Below are 20,795 nucleotides of genomic sequence, written 5' to 3' on the forward strand. Positions count from 1 at the left end.
AAAATGATTCTAAGCCTTTTCATATTTAGATTGCTAGAATGATTTTCTGTGTCAAATTTGACTGCAAATTCATGGATTTATGCCCTTGACATAGTACACAGCATTTAGTTAGGTCTTTGTAAGCAATTGCTCTATGAATAAAGATTAAGTTGTTAGTTTAATATTAGATTTTAAAGTTTTTGTGCTTACTTTTGTTCTTTATAAGGCAATTTCTTTTCCTATGCCCATTCCTCTCCCTTATCTTGCCTTGGCTTAGGAATGCTTGTCCATGAACTAAAAAAGTGCGTCTACAAGATGTCTCAGTGCTGCATGTTAGAAACTTGTGCACACATTAATTGAAGATACCTTTGGGGGTACCCTTCTCTTGCTTGTCGTTCAGAATCTCATTGAAGTTTATTCTCAGTTCCCAATCGAATGTCTTCTGAATTGCTTGATCAGGTTACCAGGGTGTCCAGGGCCACTTCTTTGAATTTCTTCTCCTTAACCTTTTTATATATTCCTAATATATAAGAGTAATAAATGGTGCCAAGGCAACAAAAACTTACAGGTTAAACCTGCCACATCTCTGTGACATATTAAGGCGATTCTCTGGAGGCTAATGTTTATTAATGACTATTTTGAACCTGCATTCTATGAAGAATGTCTGGGTATTGCGAGATTACTTTTATAAGTACATTTATTTTCTGTTTGTACCATCCATCTTAGGCGACCTGGATTGGCTATTTGGTTGCATCCATTTGATACTTAGAGGCTGTTTTGTGTCTTTGTCTTTGTTGTAGAGGTCACGGTGATGATTCCGGTAGAGCTAGTGAGATCAGTCTGAGCATTTCATGTCTCTCTGAGTTTTAAATTTGGAGAGAGAGAGGAGCAAGGATTTGTGGGATTTATAACTTCAAAGTTTCATCCATGTCTTCAGATATTAGAGAACGAGTGATAATTCAAACTTAGTTTACAAGTTTCTTGGGTTATGGCTCTCAAAAATTGCATATGCAAAGGTATGAAATTTAAATAGCTAGCCTAAAAAGTCTTAAACTTGATAATAATTAATCAAAGCAGTATTTTCCAAACTTCACCCATTCAAGTTCTTCTTTTTGATTTTGCTCATATGTGCTTATTATCTGCAGATTATTTTTTTATTTTCACTGAATTGACTCAGTAAACTTAAATACCTAACTGAGCCTCAAAATTTTGTGATGCCAATTTTTTATATTTCTAACGAATGTTGAAATACATAACTATTGAACTAAGAAATGTTTCTGAATCTACTGAAATGATGCCTCATACTCCCTGATATGGACATCACATCCTGAGACTCACTGGATTAGTAACTACTTTGGAATGTCTACTGAGGATTTTCTTTATGGGAAAATAATCGAGGCTTGCCCCCTAGGTTGTTATTTTTTGGACAGTCTTGGCTTTAGGATATGAAGTAAAGGGTGTAGAAGAATCCCCATAACTCTATTATACCTTCTAATAACTGCCATCCAGAAGTGAGCATTGTCAGAAAAGCCAAATGTAATAGGCTCATAGGGCAGGAGAAACGTACTAATCAAGCAACACCAACTCTGCCTCTTCCTCCTGAGGAACGCAGATGTGTTATTTTCTAAATCAGGGGCGGTTTCTTAGTGTAGCCGCACAGGGAGCTGTGAGAGTTGTGACATTAACAAGCCTCCGATGCCGTAGCTGCTCGTTGGCGTTTTATCTTTGCCATGCTGACATCCGCATCGCAGTTTTGTTGTGATGCTTTTGACAGCTGTCCAGAGAGAATAACCAAACAGAACAGCAGGTAATGCAGGCCGTTTGTGCAAAATACTTAGGTGTGATGTTTGTGCCAGCAAAGGGACAGGGAAGAATGAAACCAAGTGCCAACTTGTCCTCACAGAGGGACAAAGGAAATCCATCCCATAGCTTTCCTTCTGGAAGTGTGGGGAATGTATTGCTTATTGAACAGCGGTGCCTCCTGTGTTTCTATTTATGAAACAGAGTGGCATGAGACGAGCGGTAGGGGCCATTGGGAAGTGCAGCTCCATGACATAATTCACAATTCTGTGCCCTCTTTCAGGTCCTTGAGCAAAATGGGAAATGGTTCAGTGAAACCCAAACATTCCAAGAACCCAGATGGCCAGTCTGGGAACCTCACTGCCAGTGCCCTCCGGAGCAAGGTGACAGAGCTGGAGAGAGAGCTGAGGAGGAAGGATGCTGAGATCCAGGAACGGGAGTACCATCTGAAGGAGCTGCGGGAGCAGCTGTCCAAGCAGACTGTGGCCATCGCAGAGCTCACAGAGGAGCTCCAGAGCAAGTGCATCCAGCTGAACAAGCTTCAGGATGTGGTGCACATGCAGGGAGGAAGCCCGTGTCAGGCCTCTCCAGATAAAGTGCCCCTGGAGGTCCACCGCAAGACCTCGGGATTGGTTTCCCTCCACAGCCGAAGGGGAGCGAAGGCTGGAGTGTCCGCTGAGCCAACCACCCGAACCTATGACCTCAACAAACCACCTGAATTTTCCTTTGAGAAAGCAAGAGTCAGAAAGGACTCCAGGTAAGAAGGTCCCACACCCTTTTGACTTAGATGGCCTTAATCTAATGAGACATTAGAGTGGCATTAATTGAGCCCCCTCAGTGGAAAAGAGCATATTAACCATTTTGGATTTCAGAGTGGTGGGCTTCAGGAATGGTTTTGTTTTGCAGCAGGGTCTCCTTTTAAGCAGAACTTCTTTTTAAAGCAGGGTTTGTGCTTCTCCTGGACTTTGATGTGTGATTTGCATAACTGAGGAACTGAGTTTATGAAAGTCATTTCCATGGTTTTGAAAACTGTAGGGGAGGGAAGAGGTTGTTTCAGAAAGTCCGCTCTTCTCTCTTCCTGTAGAAGTGGTCTTAACGGTGTACACAAATCACGATACATTATGAACATAGCAGAACCCACTTCTTAGCACTTAGTCTGCAAGTGTCGTGAAAAAAGGGCCAAGACTGAGCCTCCAAGGGGGATGAATTCATTCATTCATCCCACGGTCGTGCACTGCGCTCTGCCAGCCACTGTCTTAGATGCTAAGTATAAATCAGTGAATGAATAGACACAGAGCCTTTCTTGTGAGGAGATAGTATACATGGAAACAAGTAAACATTGTGTAATTATTAATTAAGATAAAAGATATGATGAACCCAGCAGTATAATGAGTGGTGTCTGGGATTAGAGGGAGAGAAGGGGATGGAGGCAACGGAACTGGGCTTGTCACGGAAGCCTGGCTGAGGAGGTGACCTTTAACTGAGACCCAAAGGAGCACGAGGAGCATAGACTAGGTGGAAAGAGTATCTTGGGAAGAGGGAACAATTAAAAGCCAGAAATAATTTAAAAAATAAGGATTTTTAAAAAGACATGTAAATATTTACCACAACATTCTTATGCAGGCATGTGTTTACGTGTGTGTGTGTGTGTGTTTGTATATGTATATGTTTCTTTTCTGGCCGAAATTTTAATTTCCTAATCAGGAAAGATTGACTGGAAACATCATGAGTTAGAGTTTTTTTTTCTGTTCTCTTTTTAAACGACTGAGTATTTCTTAGTTGCAGTTAGATCTTTTGCCTTGATAATGTCTTGGCTGAGCCTGGATCTCTCTTGCAAACTGCAAGATTAGTAAAATTAAAGCAACTTTTAATTTATTCACTGACACAAGTAACATAAATCAAGATAAAATATCTGACTTAAATAAATGATTAATTTTTGACAACAGGATTGTAGAGGGAGGGTTAATTCATCAATTTGTTGACAGTGCTTGGCAAGTAGCAAATGATCAGTAAATATTTGTTAAGGAAACAAGTCATGCTGGATTATTAGTCATAATACTCTGTGGCTGAAAGAATCTGACTAATATGAGAGTTCAGAAGACTTTTCTAAGCCGAGAATTTTATGACTAGTTGATTTAGAAAGATCTTATCTATTCTTATTGTGTAAATAATAATTATTTGTTTTCAGTGGTATGAATTCAGAAATTATAAATGTTGCTTACAAACTTATGCTTGTTTTTCAAAAATTAAACATCATAGTGTTCTCTTTTGATGTGTAAGAGATATACACACATATGGTAATACTATATATTATGCATTATATTACTATATATGCATATATAAGCATAATGTATTATTTACCCACAAAAAACTCTCAAGTAGTAATGTGTTTGCATATCTAGGAGAGATATGTGAGAGAATGTAATAGCAATTCATCTTCTTTGACCCTCTTCCTACATTTTCTATGAGACTTCTCCTCTTGAATGAAGATTATTTTTAATTATTTTATTCCAAAGATTTTTGTCCATCTTTAGGCAAAACATCATTCTCCCAGAGTGAAGTAACAGAACAATCCAAGATAAGTACATTACTCTGTATTTTTAAAATTAGCTCTGTTATAACCCGGCAGAGAAAATCAGTAGCTGGGAACAGTTAGTTCTGGGGCCAAACCACCTGTCTGTCATGAGTGGGACACGGGAGAGGAAAGACATTATAGGCCCTGAATAAGAATTGGCAACGATTCCGCTCATCCATCATAAAGTCAAGCCAAATGGGTATCGGTTTGTGCTGAGGACAAGACGAAGAAATGGGATAACTGATTCCTTAGTGATTAAGTCCTAAAGAGGCCAAATTGGATCACTTATGCCCTCATATTCCTCTTAATGCTTTCATAGACCTTTCGGTTCTGAATTGAAAAATTAAGTAAAAATATGGGAACCACTCTTTGTTTTTTCACATTCCAACATTTCTGATATTGGGATGTTCCTTACAATTGAAGACATGCCACAGCTTAATTGGAAGTGTTTTTTTGTAAATTGAAGTATAGTTGATTTACAATGTTGTGTTAGTTTCTGGTGTACAGCAAAGTGATTAAACTACATATACATATATACAATATGTCTCAGTTTTCCTTGCAGTCTCCCTTATAAAATGTCTTTCCCCTTAAGTCTGGAATAACTGGCTAAATGTAGATAGCTAACATCATCAGTTCAGAGATTTAAAATTTTCCGGTTCTTTGAACGTGCTCAATATTACAATTCACTTACCATTTTCACATAGTTCCAGTTTTAGAGAAAAGCCATAAGTAAAGTTAGAATGTTTTAATTCATCTTTTATACAGTCTTCACGAATTTTGTAAGAAACAAGTTTCTAGAAGTTAGAACTTTAGAAAAGATGAGGGCACCATTCACTGATAAAAGGATGCTGGACAGTATCCATTGATTTGGCTACTTTTCCAAGCAGTTCCTGTTAAATATTAGAGAATTTAAATATCAGTCAAAATGGCACCTTCATTTATTTCTAGGTTCTCATGATTTACTTGTTTATGACTGTATTTATTTCTACTAACACATGTCAACTGCATTTTGGATAAGGCCTCCCCTCCACACTGCATCAGAAAGCCATTGAATGGCTTCTTAGACTTTTTGTCAAAAAGGGTATCTCAGATGAGGACTTAACAGTGAGCAGGGAAGTGAGGAGAGACTCCCAGCCCCCCTGCAGTCAACAACATTAGGGAGAAATGAAGTACTGACCGACAGCTGAGAATAACATTTGGGGGGATGATAGATTTGGAATTTGAGGATTCAGATCCAGTAATTCATGAGAGACTCTAAGACCTATGCCACAGCTGTCTGTGAGTTCGCTAAGGTTTCTGTGCTCAAATGTCTTGTGAATGGCAAGTGAACCTCTCAGACTGCCAGGCAGCCCGCTCATGCCGTCTTGGCTGTCTTGTACCCTGCAAGTGTACTTGCAGGGTCTGAGAGGGTAGCTTAAATGGTATAGTTGCACCTCCCTGTTTTATACAGAAAGACTTATGCTCTAATGCATCAGAGAACTCTTGAAATTTGCCTTTTGCAAAATGCAAGGATCTACTTTGTAAGATCAGGCTTTAGAATAACTCAGTGCTGTCCAAGGGAACTTTCAGCAGTGATGGAAATGTTCTATAATCTGTGTGGTCCAGTATTGTAGCCAATAGCAAAATGTGGCTGTTGAACTCTGGAAATGGGGCTTGTGCCACTGAGGAATTGAATTTTTAATTTCAATTTGTTTTACAATTATACAGCCACATGTGTCCAATGACCACTCTATTGGATATTGCAGTTCTAGATTATGTGTTTTTGACTGTAACTACTATCTCCTGAGATGGGAATTATGACCTAGTGAAATTTGGGAAAGCTTTGTAGGCAAAATAAGACCTGTGTTCAGTATTAGAACAAAGTCTCAGAAAATGAGAATGAGCCTGTCAGATGACATGGGCACAGTGTGGGATCAGTCCTCAGCAGCCCTGAACCTGCAGTCTATTGTAGCCTTTTGTAGGGACTTGGCTTTGTGCCCACTGACCATTTCAGATCTTCAGAAGCCTACGACTGTGTGGGCACGTAGTGTGTTTTATTACAGGTCCTCAGCCTTACTGAAGTATCGTAAATCAGGATGAGTCAGAGCATTACAGTATAGCAGATACTCTGATCTCTGATTTCAACTTATTGTGGTGACTATCAGAAGATTTTAGAGCTGGAGGAACTTTAGAGATTGTTTCATGCCTCCCTCCCCTGCCATTCCCCACCGCCAACTATGCCCCTTACTGGAGAAGTGAAGAAACAGGTGCTGGGGAGTTGCGGAATATGCCATGGTGAGTGGCAAGAGCTAAGATTAAAATCCAAGATTCTTGACTTTGAAACCAGTATTTTCCCTCTACAGTCCTAGTGTTTCCTGAAAACTGGATTTGCCTCTTGGGGGTGTCAAGCCAAAAGACACAACCAAGCCAAAGAGTGGGGGAAGGATGAATTTATTACTTGCAGCAAGTAAGGAGAACACTGGGGATATTTCCCAAAGCAGTATCTCCTCAAACAGCAAAACTGGAGTTTTCAGCTAAGCGTACATGCGTATTTATGAAGGGGCTTGAGCAGAGGAGAATTCAGCATAGAATTGGGGCAAAGATCGACAGAGTCCCAGCTCTCGATTGAAATCTTGAGGGTCGGCAAAGGTCAGCAACATCATTTCTTAGGTTCCAGTTAGTCTGGTTGTTGGGTGCTTGAGGGAGATTTGGCTTCTGCAAAATAGCTCAAGGATGTGCTTCGGACTAGAACTTGGAGTCTTTACAACTGATTTATTGTCTCTGATATGGTGATTTCCCTGGCCTGGTCAAGGACAAGCACTGTGGTCAGGCTTAGATCGGAAAATGGTTTAGCTTTAAAATGGCTTCTCTTATGTCAAGCAAGTTATGTCTGATTCTCCTCCTCCAGCCACCCCTACCCTATCTGCCTACACTAGAGTTCTTAAAACAACCACAAAGATCAAAGGCCTCAAGTCAGATTGGTTTGGCCACCAGTCTGCTTTATTTTGACATGCTCTGTTGATTGGGAGGAAGAACAGTGTGCTTCCTGGCTTCTTCCGAGCAGAGTTGAGCAGAGCTTACCCATTGCATCAATGTTCACCAAGTGCTGGATCCTCAGAGCTCAGACCTGTGTGAAGAGGACACAGAGAATGGGTTTGATCCATCTGGCCGTACAGACTGTGATGTAGGTGGAGGGGCACGAATGGATGAATAGGTTCCCAAGTAAGTACAGTGGTTCTCAAGGCTGACAACTGAGCATCAGTGGCAAAGGAGAGTGAGAAAGAGCTCAGATCTCATTTCTGTCCACATCTGACCTGCCTCAAACACCAGGACAACCAGGCATCCCAAGGTCAGACCTCTTACTGAAATTAAATTTTCTGTTGATGTAGACATTGTTTAGCAAACTTCAGCCCCGGCAGAGCAAAATTACAAGCTCGTGCAGAATGTCTGGTGGAACACAGGCGAATTAATCAGAGACATCTGGCAAGTTGCTGGTACGACTGCCTTTCACGAAGAACGCCTAAACTATCATTTGAAAGTATTGTTCTTCTGTGAAAAGGAAAGAGAAAACAAAGACTTGTCGGCTGACTTCAGAAGTTGACTGTAGTTTTAGGAAGGACAATTAGTCTCGTTTGTCACTCCCACCCCAGGAGCAGAATAGGTAAAAGTGGAAAGCGTTAGTGAGTCAACCATTTAAACAAGATGTGGAACAGCAGTGAGGAAGAGGATATTTGTTATTATTGGGGCTTCCTTTCGAAAGCAGCACTGCACGTTTGAATGTGCATTATAGGAATGCAGCTTCTTTATCGAGCAGGAGTGTTTCTCTGGAGTAAAAAGACAGTAGTAATAATAACAACATTTGTACATCACTGACCACTCTGAATGCCTCCCAAACGTTGGATCATTTAATCCTCACACCAGACTTGTGAGATAGATATTACTACCATCACAACTGTAAAAGTTGTGATTCTTACGTATCGTTTTATGTAGAAGGAAACCGAGGCATGCAGAATTAAATACCTTGCCTAAGGTTGTAATGTTGGAACCGGGATTCAAAACCAGGACTTCTGCTACCTAAAGTCTCTTTTAACAACTCCAATATACCACTATACCAAAACGAAAATTAGAGGAGGATTCTTTATATCTTAGTTGGGAAGCCTTGTAAAAAATAAATATATAATTAGAAATAGATATGTTTCTATTTTTTCCCTATAGTTACAAACAGCTCCCGGCTATTGCTATTTCTCCCTGAAAACTGTGCTTTCAGAAAGTGCTGCACTGTTACCACTTTGCAGTAGAGGAAAATTTTGCTGAGAGTGGGAGGGAAAGAAATCTTTTAATTCCATGAAACAGTGACTTAGATGTTACTGTATGAGACGTTCTTTATGTAGATTTTACTTAGAAAGATTATTAAAGATTACTGAGAGTGCATGTACAGACTCTTTATCAGATGAATAGTTAAAAACCTCATGCATATGCTTGTAAATACTATTCCTTAACCTGGGGTCTTGAGAAAAGCAAAAAAGTGAAGCTCCCCGTATAAAAGATGGAGGAAGAGGAAAGTCCACTTGTGTGGTGACCTGATAGCCTGAAATTTTGGGTAAAGGGAGCTGGGTGATGTGTCTGGTGAAAGATGCCAGAATGTCTGAAAACAGAGGTTATGTTTTATAGCAGTAATGTGCATTAGACATGCAGATCAGAGCTAGCTACACAGGGATGCAGTGAGAAAACCAAGTTGTTTGCTCTGTTGTTTTCCATCTATTATCCCATGGAGCCTGGACACTTGCCTAATGAGGTAGGTGTTACTTTAACCTTGGCCCGGAGGTGAAATGAAAGCTCAGGAGCATTCAACAGCTTGTACAAGGTCGTCCACTGAACCAGGTTTCCAAGCTGAGTCTGCCGAATGTCAAGAGGGTGTTCTCTACCCCGATGTGCGAAGTGGATGGCTCCCCTTAGAGCTGGTTGGGGCTGGGATGGGCAGTGCTGTTAAACTTCAAAAAAAAAAAGGACAGGTAAGGAGCATGGAGGAGTTGAAGCCTAGAATTCAGTGGTAGCTGCCTTGCCATCTCAGAGAAGACTTCCTGTACCCTAGTACCCAGCTTCGTCACTTCCTGCCCCTGCTTTTTTCTTCTTTCTCTTTAGATGCCAAAGGGCCTGGGCTCTTCTCACTTTGCACCCCACCTGGACCCTCTCTCAACCTCTCAAATCACCTGCTTGGTGTATAGCAACCCTCTGCTGCTTCTCACTTTAACCTCACACCTTCCAGTCTGTCAGTTGCTAGCTGTCAGGGGAAATGCGTAATTAAGCCTCAGGAAACACTTAGGACTTGAGGGCTAATTGTAAAGAATCAGATATCTAAGTGCTTATTGTCAGTGCCCAGCTGACTCAGAGCCACCCTTCCCCCGCCCAGTGATCTCCATTCCTGAGTTATAGCATATTCTGTGATATTTTTATACTACACAAAAACCACAGCAATTTTTGTCCCAATAGCCTTGGCTGGAAAGATTCCCTTTACCCCATCAGATTAACACATTTAGCTTAACAAATAGTTACTGAATATTCAATTCTTTAATTTTGTTTTCTTCCTTTTATTTTCTGTATTTCTTTCTGTCTCCTCCCTATCTAATTTTCTTCCTTTATACTTTTATTTTATTTGCCCCCAGTTTTCCTCCAGTCTCAGCATTAGACTAGTCAATAGCCATCAGTACCAATTTGGAGTACCTATTATAAGCCAGGCGCACTGCGCTATGACCTATTTAGAGTAACCTCATTTGTTTTCACAACAACCTGCCGGCTAAGTATTACTACCCGAGGCTTACCAAGCCTGAGTAACTGGTCCATGGTGCTAATCAGTAGTGCCTAACGCTGTGTAGCCTCATCTGGAGACCAAGATAGCTGCCACTTAATCATAACATGTCTGATTTTGCCCGCTAGCTTACTAATTTATAGAATGTTTATAGTAGTTCGTGGATCTGCTTGCCTCCAGATAAGTTACTCCAGGTGACTGAGCAGTGCTGGCTTTGAACCGCTGTCCTGGGGCCTGCGCAAAGCCTTCAGCTCTCCTCTCTTACATCTTCAGAACGTCCTCTGAAATGGGCTGCTCTTTCTGGACCCATTTTTCTTTCTCCCACGCATTTCATGCCATTCTGGACACTGCCCATTTTCCCCTGCTAGATTCCTAGGAAAGAGTGGAGTAGAAATAGTCTGACTGAGAAGACAGTGGCCTTTTCTCCTTGCTTGTCAGATCAGAGGGAAGCATCGTCCCTGACCTTGCCTGAGGCGTCAGGTTCCAGGGAGCCTCCCTTTTCCTTCCAAAGCGTGAGCAGCTGGCTCAGCTCTGGTCACCTGACTTTTTCTAGGGTTTAAACTGCATTTGAATTCTCAAGAAGGGGTAAAAAAATCTGAAGCCAAGGAAAAGCTTTTCAGTTTTTAAGCTGTGGAAGTACCTTCTCTGTGAAAGAGAAATTTGTTGTAATTGTCCTTTAATTAAACCTGTTTTCTTTCTTTAAAGTCTTATTTTAAGGTGATTTGCTCCCCTCCATCTGACTTTCCTTAGAAGCATTTGTTAGTTGTAGATTTTTCAGTGCAGTCTGGTTTGACAGGTTTTGTTTGTTTGCTTTGTTTTGTTTTGTTTTTGTTTTTATTTTTTGAGAGCTATGGCCAATAATGGCCAGAAAAATCTTATGTAGAAAATTCGTATTAAAGTGTGAGTGATCAGGAACTCTCAGTTTCCTTTTAGTCCTTCCAGGAGTTTGTTACGAAAAATTAATTTTAATTGGTAAAGTCCAAGCATCAGCTTTGGTAGTCTTTTTGGGGTTTATAAGTAAGCTCTGGGAAATAAGGAAAGAAAGATCTATAGCTTCCGGTCTCTTCTCTCCAGATGAGATGAGAAAAAGGGAGGTAAAAAGTGAGCAGGAGAAGATACTACTTGATATTTCTCAGGAGTAGAAACTCAGGGAAACCCAGATATTAGTTTTCTATTGTTCCATAACACGTTACCACAAACTTAGCAGCTTAGAACATCACATATTTGTTATCTCAGCTTTTCTGTGGGTCAGGTCTGGCTGAAGCTGTTTTGGTCATCTGCTCAGGGCTTCACAGGGCTGCAGTCAAGGTGTCGACAGGCTGTGTTCCTTTCTAGAGCTTTCTAGTAGAAGAGGTCCTCCTCTAAGCTCAAATGATTGCTGGCAGAATTCAGTTGCTCGTGGTGGTAGAACTGAGGTCCCCATTTTCTTGCTGGCTGTCAGTTAGGGGCTGCTGTCAGCTCCTAGAGTTCTGCCCAGAGTTCCCTGCCATATGTCCCCATCGTAGGCCCTCTCAGAACACGGCAACTTACTTCTTCAGGGCAAGCTGGAGAATCTCTGTATTGTTGCTAAGATGAGACCTTATATAACATGCACTGGGTGACCCTCCCATCACGGTTACCATGTTCTGCTGGCAAGGAGCAAGTCCCAGGTTCCATCTCCAGTCAAAAGGATGGGATTATGTAACAGTGTGACACTAGCTGGGTGGAGATCATGGGGCCATCTTAGAATTCTGCACACCATACCAGGCCCTTCTGCCTCTCTGGTGTGAGATTTTCTCTAAGAATGTTGGCCACACTGGATATGTAAAGCCATACATCAAAAGTCCAGAGTCTTTACATGAAGCATATTCACAAGAACCAAAGGGTGGAAACAATCCAAATGCCCATTGATGGAAGAATGGATAAACACAATACAGTATATACACAAAATGAGGTATTAATCTGCCTTAAAAAGGAGGGAAATCCTTTCCTTTTTCATGCTGCAATGTGAATGAACCTTGAGGACATCATGCTATGTGAAATAAGATTCAAAATGAGTATTATTACCATTTATATTAGGTACCTGGAGCAGTCAAATTCCTAGAGACATAAGGTAGAATGGAAGCTTCCAGGGGCTGGGAGGAGCGGGGAATGGGGAGTCATTGTTTATTGGGTACAGAGTTTTAGTTTGGGAATATGAGATAAGTTCTGGAGATGGATGGTGGGGATAGATGCGAAATAATGGGAGTATACTTAATGCCACTGAACTGAGCACTTAAAAAGTTTATGTTATGTATTTTATAACAATTGAAAAAAAAAAAGTGTTGAGTCCTGGGGCTGACTTGACAGTATGCCCCTAAGTGCCAGGCTGTTTCAGGTGCCATAAAGGATGCTGGAAGGAAGAACAGTAATGATTTTCCCTTTTCTGTAGTAATTTGTCATCTTGTAAAGGAGAATAAGATATAGCAGAGTCTTGTGATGAACATTCATCTGATTATTGTTGATTAATCAATCATTAATTACTTAATAGTAGTTGATTGATTATTTGATGAGCCTTCAAGGGAGACTTGTTCCCAGAGCTGTGGGAATATAGAGGGAAAGGACAGCTTCAAACTCCCTTGTGTTTTCTTGTTTGCAGCTGTGATTCTTAACCTTAAGTGCACATTGTAATCACCAGGGGAGTATTAAAAAATACGGAGGCCCTGGTCCAACCCCAGGGAGTCTGATTAAATCAGTTTGAACTGAGGGCCCTGGGTGTCAGGATTTAGAGAAGGTCCCTCGACAATTGTAATGTGCAGTGATGATTGAGAGAGAACCATTTTGTTATAGGAACAGGCGTCCCTGCAGCTGATTCCCGAAATACTCAGTTTGACAATCTGAGAGCGATGCTCATTACAGACATGTAAGAAAACTATTTACCATTTCTACCTAATTACCATGCAGCATAGTGATGATTATGCATATCATTGTGTGTGTCAGATTAGCTTCCCCGTAAGCTTTGCTTGTTTTCAACATTTCATTATGAAACTCTGTTCTTTGAGGCTCCTGGGAATTGGATCATCTGCACACATTTAAGAAAGGGAGGGTGAAATGTTTGTTGTAAGCATGAAGTAACAGTAAACATGATCAAATTACAACTGTACTTAATTACACGGGCAATAGGGTAAGAGAGTCGACAGGAGAGAGTTACGCTCATTTTCCGATTACCTACAGAAGGACCTCATCTTTCTCACGCTAGTTTCTCAAACTATAAACATGCATTTTTTAGCTTTTTTTTTCTTTTTGGTTTATTACTCAAAATATTGAGAGAGAAGGAAATAAAGAGATGCTTGTCCTGCTTATTACCTGTGCCTGCTTCCTAGGTGACTGGTGTTTCCCACCTCCCCTCTTGTCTCCATAGCCATCATTGTTAAACTAGGAAATAATTTGAATGTCATTTAGCATTAATTTTGTAGAGTCCCTACTATGTGCCAGGGACAATTCTGGATTTTAGGTAAGAGGATGAAGAAAGGGTAGGCACACCCTTGAAGATCATCCTTGAAGATTCCTTTCAGGAAATTAAAATGTATTACAGTCTTGTATGACTGATCTTCTAAGAGATGGATGTCCAAAAGAAGGAGGTAGCAGACTGCTTGGTGGCATCAGGGAAAGAGCCATTGGAGAGACGGCCTTGAGCTGAATTTTGAGGAGGAATGGAGGGCCTGGAGATGAAGTGGCCTGCCGCACTTGGGGGCCTGCAAGCAGTACCGTGGGCCTGGGGTACTCCGAGCATGGGGAGGCTGGACAGGGAGGGGGCCTGGACTGTCAGGAGTTTTACCTACAGTGTGAAGGAGTCTCTCTGAATAAATAAACTCTCAAGGATAGAGTTTTCAGAGTTGTTTTAACTCAAAGGTTTTTAAGTTGCTGGTAACTTGCTGACCTATAATAGTACACCTATCCCTTACGTAATGTATTTTATGTTCCAGGCCATGCTCTTTGTGCTCTATATTGTTAATTAATTCTCTTGGAAATCCTTTGACCTATGGACTATGATTATAATCTTTTTACAACTGAGACAACTGGAGATTAAGTGACTTGCCCAGGGTTCCACAGTTCCTTAGTGGCAGATTTAGAAATTCAATACTGGCATTCCAGATTCCAGGAATCCCTGGCATTCCAGCTTTTAGATCTTGGGCCCTTGACAAATATGTCTTACAATATGCTTTCTATTTGGGTCTATAATTAAGCTATGAAATGCTGCACAAGTGAAGTTGCCTTGGCCTCTGTGCTCACAAGAAATTCTTGATAGTTGAGAAGTAAACTGGAGGCTTTTGGTCCCTGCTTTACACTGAGCCTTGTGCAAAGAAGTTTGCAAGACACAGGCAAAAACAGTGAGAACACAGGCCTCTAGGAAACAGGACCAGAGAAGGAAGATTGAGGACCCAGCTTAACAAGAACTGTCAGCAGACTTTGACAAATTAAACTTCCTGAAGCAACTTAGAGGACAAGAATTTATTGCTTCAAAGAATGTTGATTATGTAAGTTGGGGGTATAAAAGGATTATGAAAGGATTACCAATGGATGCTGCCACTGATGGACAGAAATTCGAGATCCAGCCCTACTGGAGGAACTTTACACTGAGCAGAGGGTCTTGGCAGTGCCTTTTTGTTTCTCCATGGTTTCTAGAACTTTTCCCATCCCACTCTTCCCCACGAAAAGCATGCTATAAATACTACCATTGCCACCTACTACAATTACTGCAATTTATTATGTATTGGCACCTTATCTTAGTTCATGTGCATAGTATTCCTATATAGTAAGTATGATTACTATACTCTATTCACAGAGGAAAGACCTGAGGTTCAGAAAGGTTAAGTGACTTGACCAAGGTCACACAGCTGGGAAGTAGCAAAGCTGGGATTTGAACCTAGGATCTTCTGCCTCCAAAGCCATATACACATTTATTTCAAATGAATTTTTAATAGAAGTACACAAATCATAAAGTGAACACGCCCATGTAACCACCAAACAGATCAGGAAACAGAACCTTAGCAGCACCTCAGAAGCCCTTTCTGCTCCCTTCCAGTCCTTCCCTATTATCTACTTCAAAGGCAGCCACCATCTGCACTGGCATTACCATAAATTATTATTGCATTTATTTGAACTTTATGTTAATAGAATTATAGAGTACGGACTCTACAGTCTGACTTCTTTAGTTTACATAGTGAGAGTCATTTATGATATTGTATTTGGCAATGGTTCATGAATTATCATTGCTTTATGGTGTTTGTTATATGACTGTGCAACAATTTATCAGTTCTACTATTGATGGATATTTGGTTGATTCTGGAGTTCAGCGATTTTCTTTTACTATTTTTTATTGAAGTATAGTCAGTTTACAATGTTGTGTCAATTTCTGGTGTACGGCATAATGTATGAATAGTACATTTTATCTAAGTTCACATTTAATATAGATTGCTACATTATTTTCCAAAATGTTTGAAAAACGTATACATTGCCCACTGGCAAGGTGTGAATTTTGTTACTCTCCATCCTCACTGGCATTTAGCATTGTCAGTCCTATTTATCTGAGCCATTCTGGCGGGTATGTTGTTGTACCTCATTGTAGTTTTGGTTTGCTTTTCCTTGATAATTAACAAGGGTGAGCACTTTTTAATGTGTGTATTTCCTACGATGTCGGCTTTCCCTCCTAGCTCTATAGTATAACTGTTGTCATAAATCAAATATCTATGTATGTTTGGGGTGGTTTTTGAACTTTCTGTTCAGTTCTAAAGGTCTTTTTGTCCATCCTTGTGCCAGCAGTATAGTCTCTCAATTATTTTGATTAATAATAATTCTTGATACCCATTACTTTAAGTCTTCAATTTTATTGTTCTCCAGTGCTGTGATGGCTATTCTTGGGCCTTCTTATGACTAAGTATTTTACAGTTAGCTTGTCAATTTTCATCAAAACAATTTTTATTAGAATGTTTATTGAGATTTCATTGAACCGAATCAATTTGAATAGAATCATTAAAAAATGTAGTCTTCCCATTCACGACCATGCTATAGGCCTCCATTTATTTAGATATTCGTTATTTCTCTTAATATTTTGTACTTTTCTGTGTAGCGGTCTTACACATTTTTGTTAGATATAATCTTATATAGTTGATGTTTTTGATCTTTTAAAATGATGTCTTTTAAAAATTTTCATTTTAATTTGATGCTGTGATATAGGAATGCAATTGAATGCTTATTGACCTTGAATCCAGTGAGATTATTGAAATCACTTATTAATTTTGATAGTTTTTAGCTGTACATTATATGAATTTTTCTACTTACAGAACCATGTCTTTTGGAAAAAATGGCCATTTTATTTCTAAAATGTGTTTATATCTTTGGTATATTTTTTCTTTTATTTCTTTTTTTCTCATTTTATTAAATTTTGCTCAGAGTTCTTACTCAGCATTGAAGTGTCCCATTTCTGACATCTGGAGGAAAGCTTTCAGTATTTCACATGTGACATGATACTTTCTATTTTTGTTTTATTTTATAGATTTTTAGATTAAGGAAATTCCCCTCTATCCCTGATTTACTAAGTGATTTTAAAATTAAAACTTGTATACAGGTCTTTAATTTTATTAAATACTTTTTCCTTATCCTATAGGATTTTGCTATGTATTTTTCTCTTAATTTTTTTCATGTGATTAATTATATTAATTAATTTTCAGTCTGATCTAGAAAACTTATTTTACATACTTGTTTGTTTTTGACTTTTGTACCTATCTTAATTAGGAGTGTTAACCTTCAATTTTTCTTTCTTGTAATATGTGTTTTTATTAATATGCTATTCTGGCACTATCAGTTGGGAAATTTTTCTTTTTTCTATTTTCTGGAAAATATTATATCAGATTAATAATAGTTTTTCCTTAAATGTTTGGAAAACTTAATGATGTCACTTAGGTCTAGAATTTTCTTTGTGGGATAGTTTTTATTTTTTATTTTGTTTATTGCTAATCAGGTTTTCTATTTTTTTTCTCATGTCAGATTTGGTATGCTGTATTTTTCTATGAATTTTTAATTTAATCTAAATTTTAAAAATAGTTATTAAATATTATCCACTTTTTTCATATCTGTAATATCTATAGTGATGTCTCCCTTATCATTTCGAACGTTGGTAATTATTCTTTCTCCCTACCATCTCCCACCCCCATTTGCTGTGAATTTATCATTTCTCTTAGTCTTTTCAAATAAACTGTTTTGGGTTGTCTTGATTGTCTTCATTGCACTTTTATTTTCTGTGTTATTACTTTTTGCTTCCATTTTATTATTTCCTTTTCCCTTTTTTTGAGCCCAATTGCTATTCTTTTCAGATGGACACTTAAGTCATTTATTTTTCATCTGTTTTGTTTTGTAATATATCTATTTAATACTGCAGGTTTTCCTCTCCCTATTGATTTAACTGCATCCCACAAGTTTTGATATATCACATATTCATTATTTATTTCAGAATATTATCTGACTTCTCTATGATTTAATCTTTCTTTCATCAGCAGGCTGTTTAGAAATGTATTGCTCAGTTCTCAAACATTTGAGGATTTTCTGATTATTTTTGTTATTGATTTTGTTATTGATTTCTAGCTTAAATTTTTAGCTTCTATTGTATTCAAAGAATATTCTATGTATTATTTGTTCCTGTGAAATTTGTTAGATTTGCTTTATGGTCCCTGCATGGTCAGTTTTCATGAAAGCTCCATGTGTACTTGAAAAGAAGGTGTATTCTGAATTTGTTGAATACAGTCTTTTAAAATATCAATTAGATCATGAGATTAAGTGAAGTGTGATAATCAAGTGTGTAAATCTTCTATTTTCTAACTAACTTTTGTCTGCTTGCTCTATTAGTTACTTGGAGAGATGTGTTAAATCTCCCAGATGATCGTGGATTTGTCTATATCTTCTTTTAATTTTGTCAGTTTTTTTTGTCAGTTTGATGGTATCTAATTAGGTGCATAGACATCTAGAATATAAAATATTCCTCTTCATTTCTGGAAATAATGTCTTTCATTAAAGTTTACTTTCCTGTATCAAGGAAAATTTTCTTTACACAGCATACCTTATTTTATTGTCTCTGTGTCACATTTTGGTAATTCTCACAGTATTTTAAACTTTTTCATTATTATTACCGTTGTTACGATGATATGTGATCAGAGATCTTTGATGTTACTACCATGACTCGTTGAAGGCTCAGGTGATGGTTAACATTTTGTAGCAAGAAAGTATTTTTAAATTAAGATATGTACGTTGCTTTTTTAGACAATAATGCTGTTGCAACCTTAATAGTCTACAGTATAATGTAAAAATAACACTTATATGCACTGAGAAACCAAAAGAATTGTGTGAATTGAGTTGGTTTATTGCGATACTTATTTTGTGGTGGTCTGGAATGAACCCACAGTATCTCTGAGGTATGCCTGTGATTGGTGTTTAAATATGTGTCTTTTTCTGCCTTTTTACTTTGAAATTCCTATATCATTATCTTTACAGCATACCTTTTATAAGCTACACACACTTGGTATTTCCTTATTTATTTATTTATTTATTTATTTATTTATTTATTTATTTAATCAGTCTGACAATCTGGTCTCTTAATTGGGATAACTAATACATTTATCTTTACTGTAAATACAGAATATTTGGGTTTAACTCCTAACATCTTACTATTTGTTTCTTATTTGTTCCACTTTTTTTAGTTCCTTTTTTCTCTACTTTCCACTTTCTTGAATTAGTTAAGTATGTATTTTTATTCTACTTTCTCTTCTGTTAGCTTTCTAGTTAAGCTGCCAACCTTTAGGGGTTACCCTAAATTATCACATGCATACTTAATTTATTCAATTTCTAATATAGATGAATGCTTTTATCAATTCCTAGACCTTGAATTATATTAATTCCATTTTCTGACCATCCAATTTTGGCTATTCTTTTCATACGTTTTATTTATCACATATTTCAAACTCTACAAGATATTGTTATTACTTTTTTTTATAAAGGTGAGCTTCCTTTAGTCACCCCCGTATTTACTTTTGCTCTTTCTTTCCCATTGCTCTTTCTTTCTTCTAACATCTACTAGTTTCCATCCGGGATCATTTTCCTTCTCTGTTAAGTCTGTTGCCAATGGAATAATGTTTTGAAAATGTGTTCATTTTGCTTTCATTTTTGAAGGCTCTTTTCACTGGGGAAAGATACTGAAATAGGCACTCTGAAGCACTTTGAAGGTGTTCCACTGTCTTCTGGTTTTTATTATTTCTGTTGAAGAGTTTAATCAATCCTATTGTTGGTCATTTTAAGGTAATATGTCTCTTTTCTCCAGCTGCTTTATAGATTTTTCTCTTTGTATTTGGTTTTCAGTAATTTGGCTATGATGGGACTAAATATGGTTTTCTTTGTATATATTTTGTTTGGAGGTGGTTGTGCACATTGTCTATGACTTGATGTGTTTTCACTGCTTTAAGAAAATTCTTGAGTGTGATACCTTCATATATTGTTTCAATTCTTTCCCTTTCTTCAGGGGTCCAGATTACAGATATGCTCAACTTCTCTATCATGCCTTATATGTCTCCTATGTTTTGTTTTGTTTCGGTTTTGGTTTTCTGTTTTCTATCCTAGGTTCTCTCCAATCTTCTATCTGAATATAGTCCACCTGCCAGTATTGAGTTTCTAATCTTTTTTTTCAGCTGTGTCTTATCATATTTTAAACCCACCTATTGAGTTCCAAGCTTCAGATAGTGTATGCTTCAATTCTAGAATCTCTATTTGATTTTTAAATAAGATTCATTTTCTCTGCTGACGTCTTCCGTTTTATCCCTGATTTTTATAAACCCATTATAGTTATATTAAACTTTGTGCCTGATATGTACAGTTTTTTGATCTACTATTGTTATGTTTCTATTGTCTTCTTTTTCTCTTGGTCTTCAGTAATTGAATCTTTTCTCCTGAAAAGATATCTGGCAATTTTTGATGTCATACCAGATACTCCTTACGGAAAAATTGTAGAGAAAATTTGAGTCCTGGATTTTGTTAACATCCTACAGAAAATATTTCCCTTTGCTTCTGGCAGGCGGTTAAGAAGGGACAAATCATTTTAGCCAAAATAGGAACTTTTTCTTTTAAGACTGATTTTTGGGTTTTTTTGCCTGTTTTTGGTTAGTCTTTACTTCTACATTACAGCCCTTTAGATGTTCTATCTGAAACCCTGGGTGTTTATCAGGGTCCCTCTTTCATGGTGTCTTGAACACTGACTTGTGTCTTCTCAACCTTTGAGACTGCCAAAACTCTGCTCAGTGCTGCCTATAAATCAGTAAATGCCTTGAAGGGAAAAGCAGAGGTGAATGTCAAGTTCATGTTCTCTTGTTGACCATCGTTTGTCAAGCTGTTGCTATGTTTATAGGTCTCCAGGGCTTTCAAAAAGATTTATTAATATATATTTTAATTAGCTTTTATAGTTGTTTTGTGTGAGCAGGGAGAGTTGTGCTTTTAATAGCTGGCCTATCATAGTTGTAGGAGGAGTTGCAAAGTTCTTACTCTTAATTGCTGCTGTATGCAACTTATTAAACAGAAAATTCAAGACAAGACCTACTCCTCTAAGAATTTATAGTTTACTTTGGAGAAAAACTCATAGGGAGAACTCTTTTCTAATAGTAG

At 38.2% G+C, this 20,795-nt stretch overlaps 1 protein-coding gene across 1 annotated transcript in view; it reads left to right on the forward strand.

The window, feature by feature from the left end:
• The window catches only part of PRKG2 (protein kinase cGMP-dependent 2), a 95,290-nt gene that overhangs the window by 7,633 nt on the left and 66,862 nt on the right, over window positions 1-20,795 (forward strand). The window contains exon 2 of the mRNA XM_032456912.1: window positions 2,063-2,536. Coding sequence (XP_032312803.1) covers window positions 2,076-2,536 — 461 coding nt within the window. The 5' untranslated portion in view covers window positions 2,063-2,075. The remainder of the gene's footprint in view (window positions 1-2,062; window positions 2,537-20,795) is intronic.

Source organism: Camelus ferus, chromosome 2 (genome assembly GCF_009834535.1).
Source record: "Camelus ferus isolate YT-003-E chromosome 2, BCGSAC_Cfer_1.0, whole genome shotgun sequence".
NCBI classification, from domain to species: domain Eukaryota; kingdom Metazoa; phylum Chordata; class Mammalia; order Artiodactyla; family Camelidae; genus Camelus; species Camelus ferus.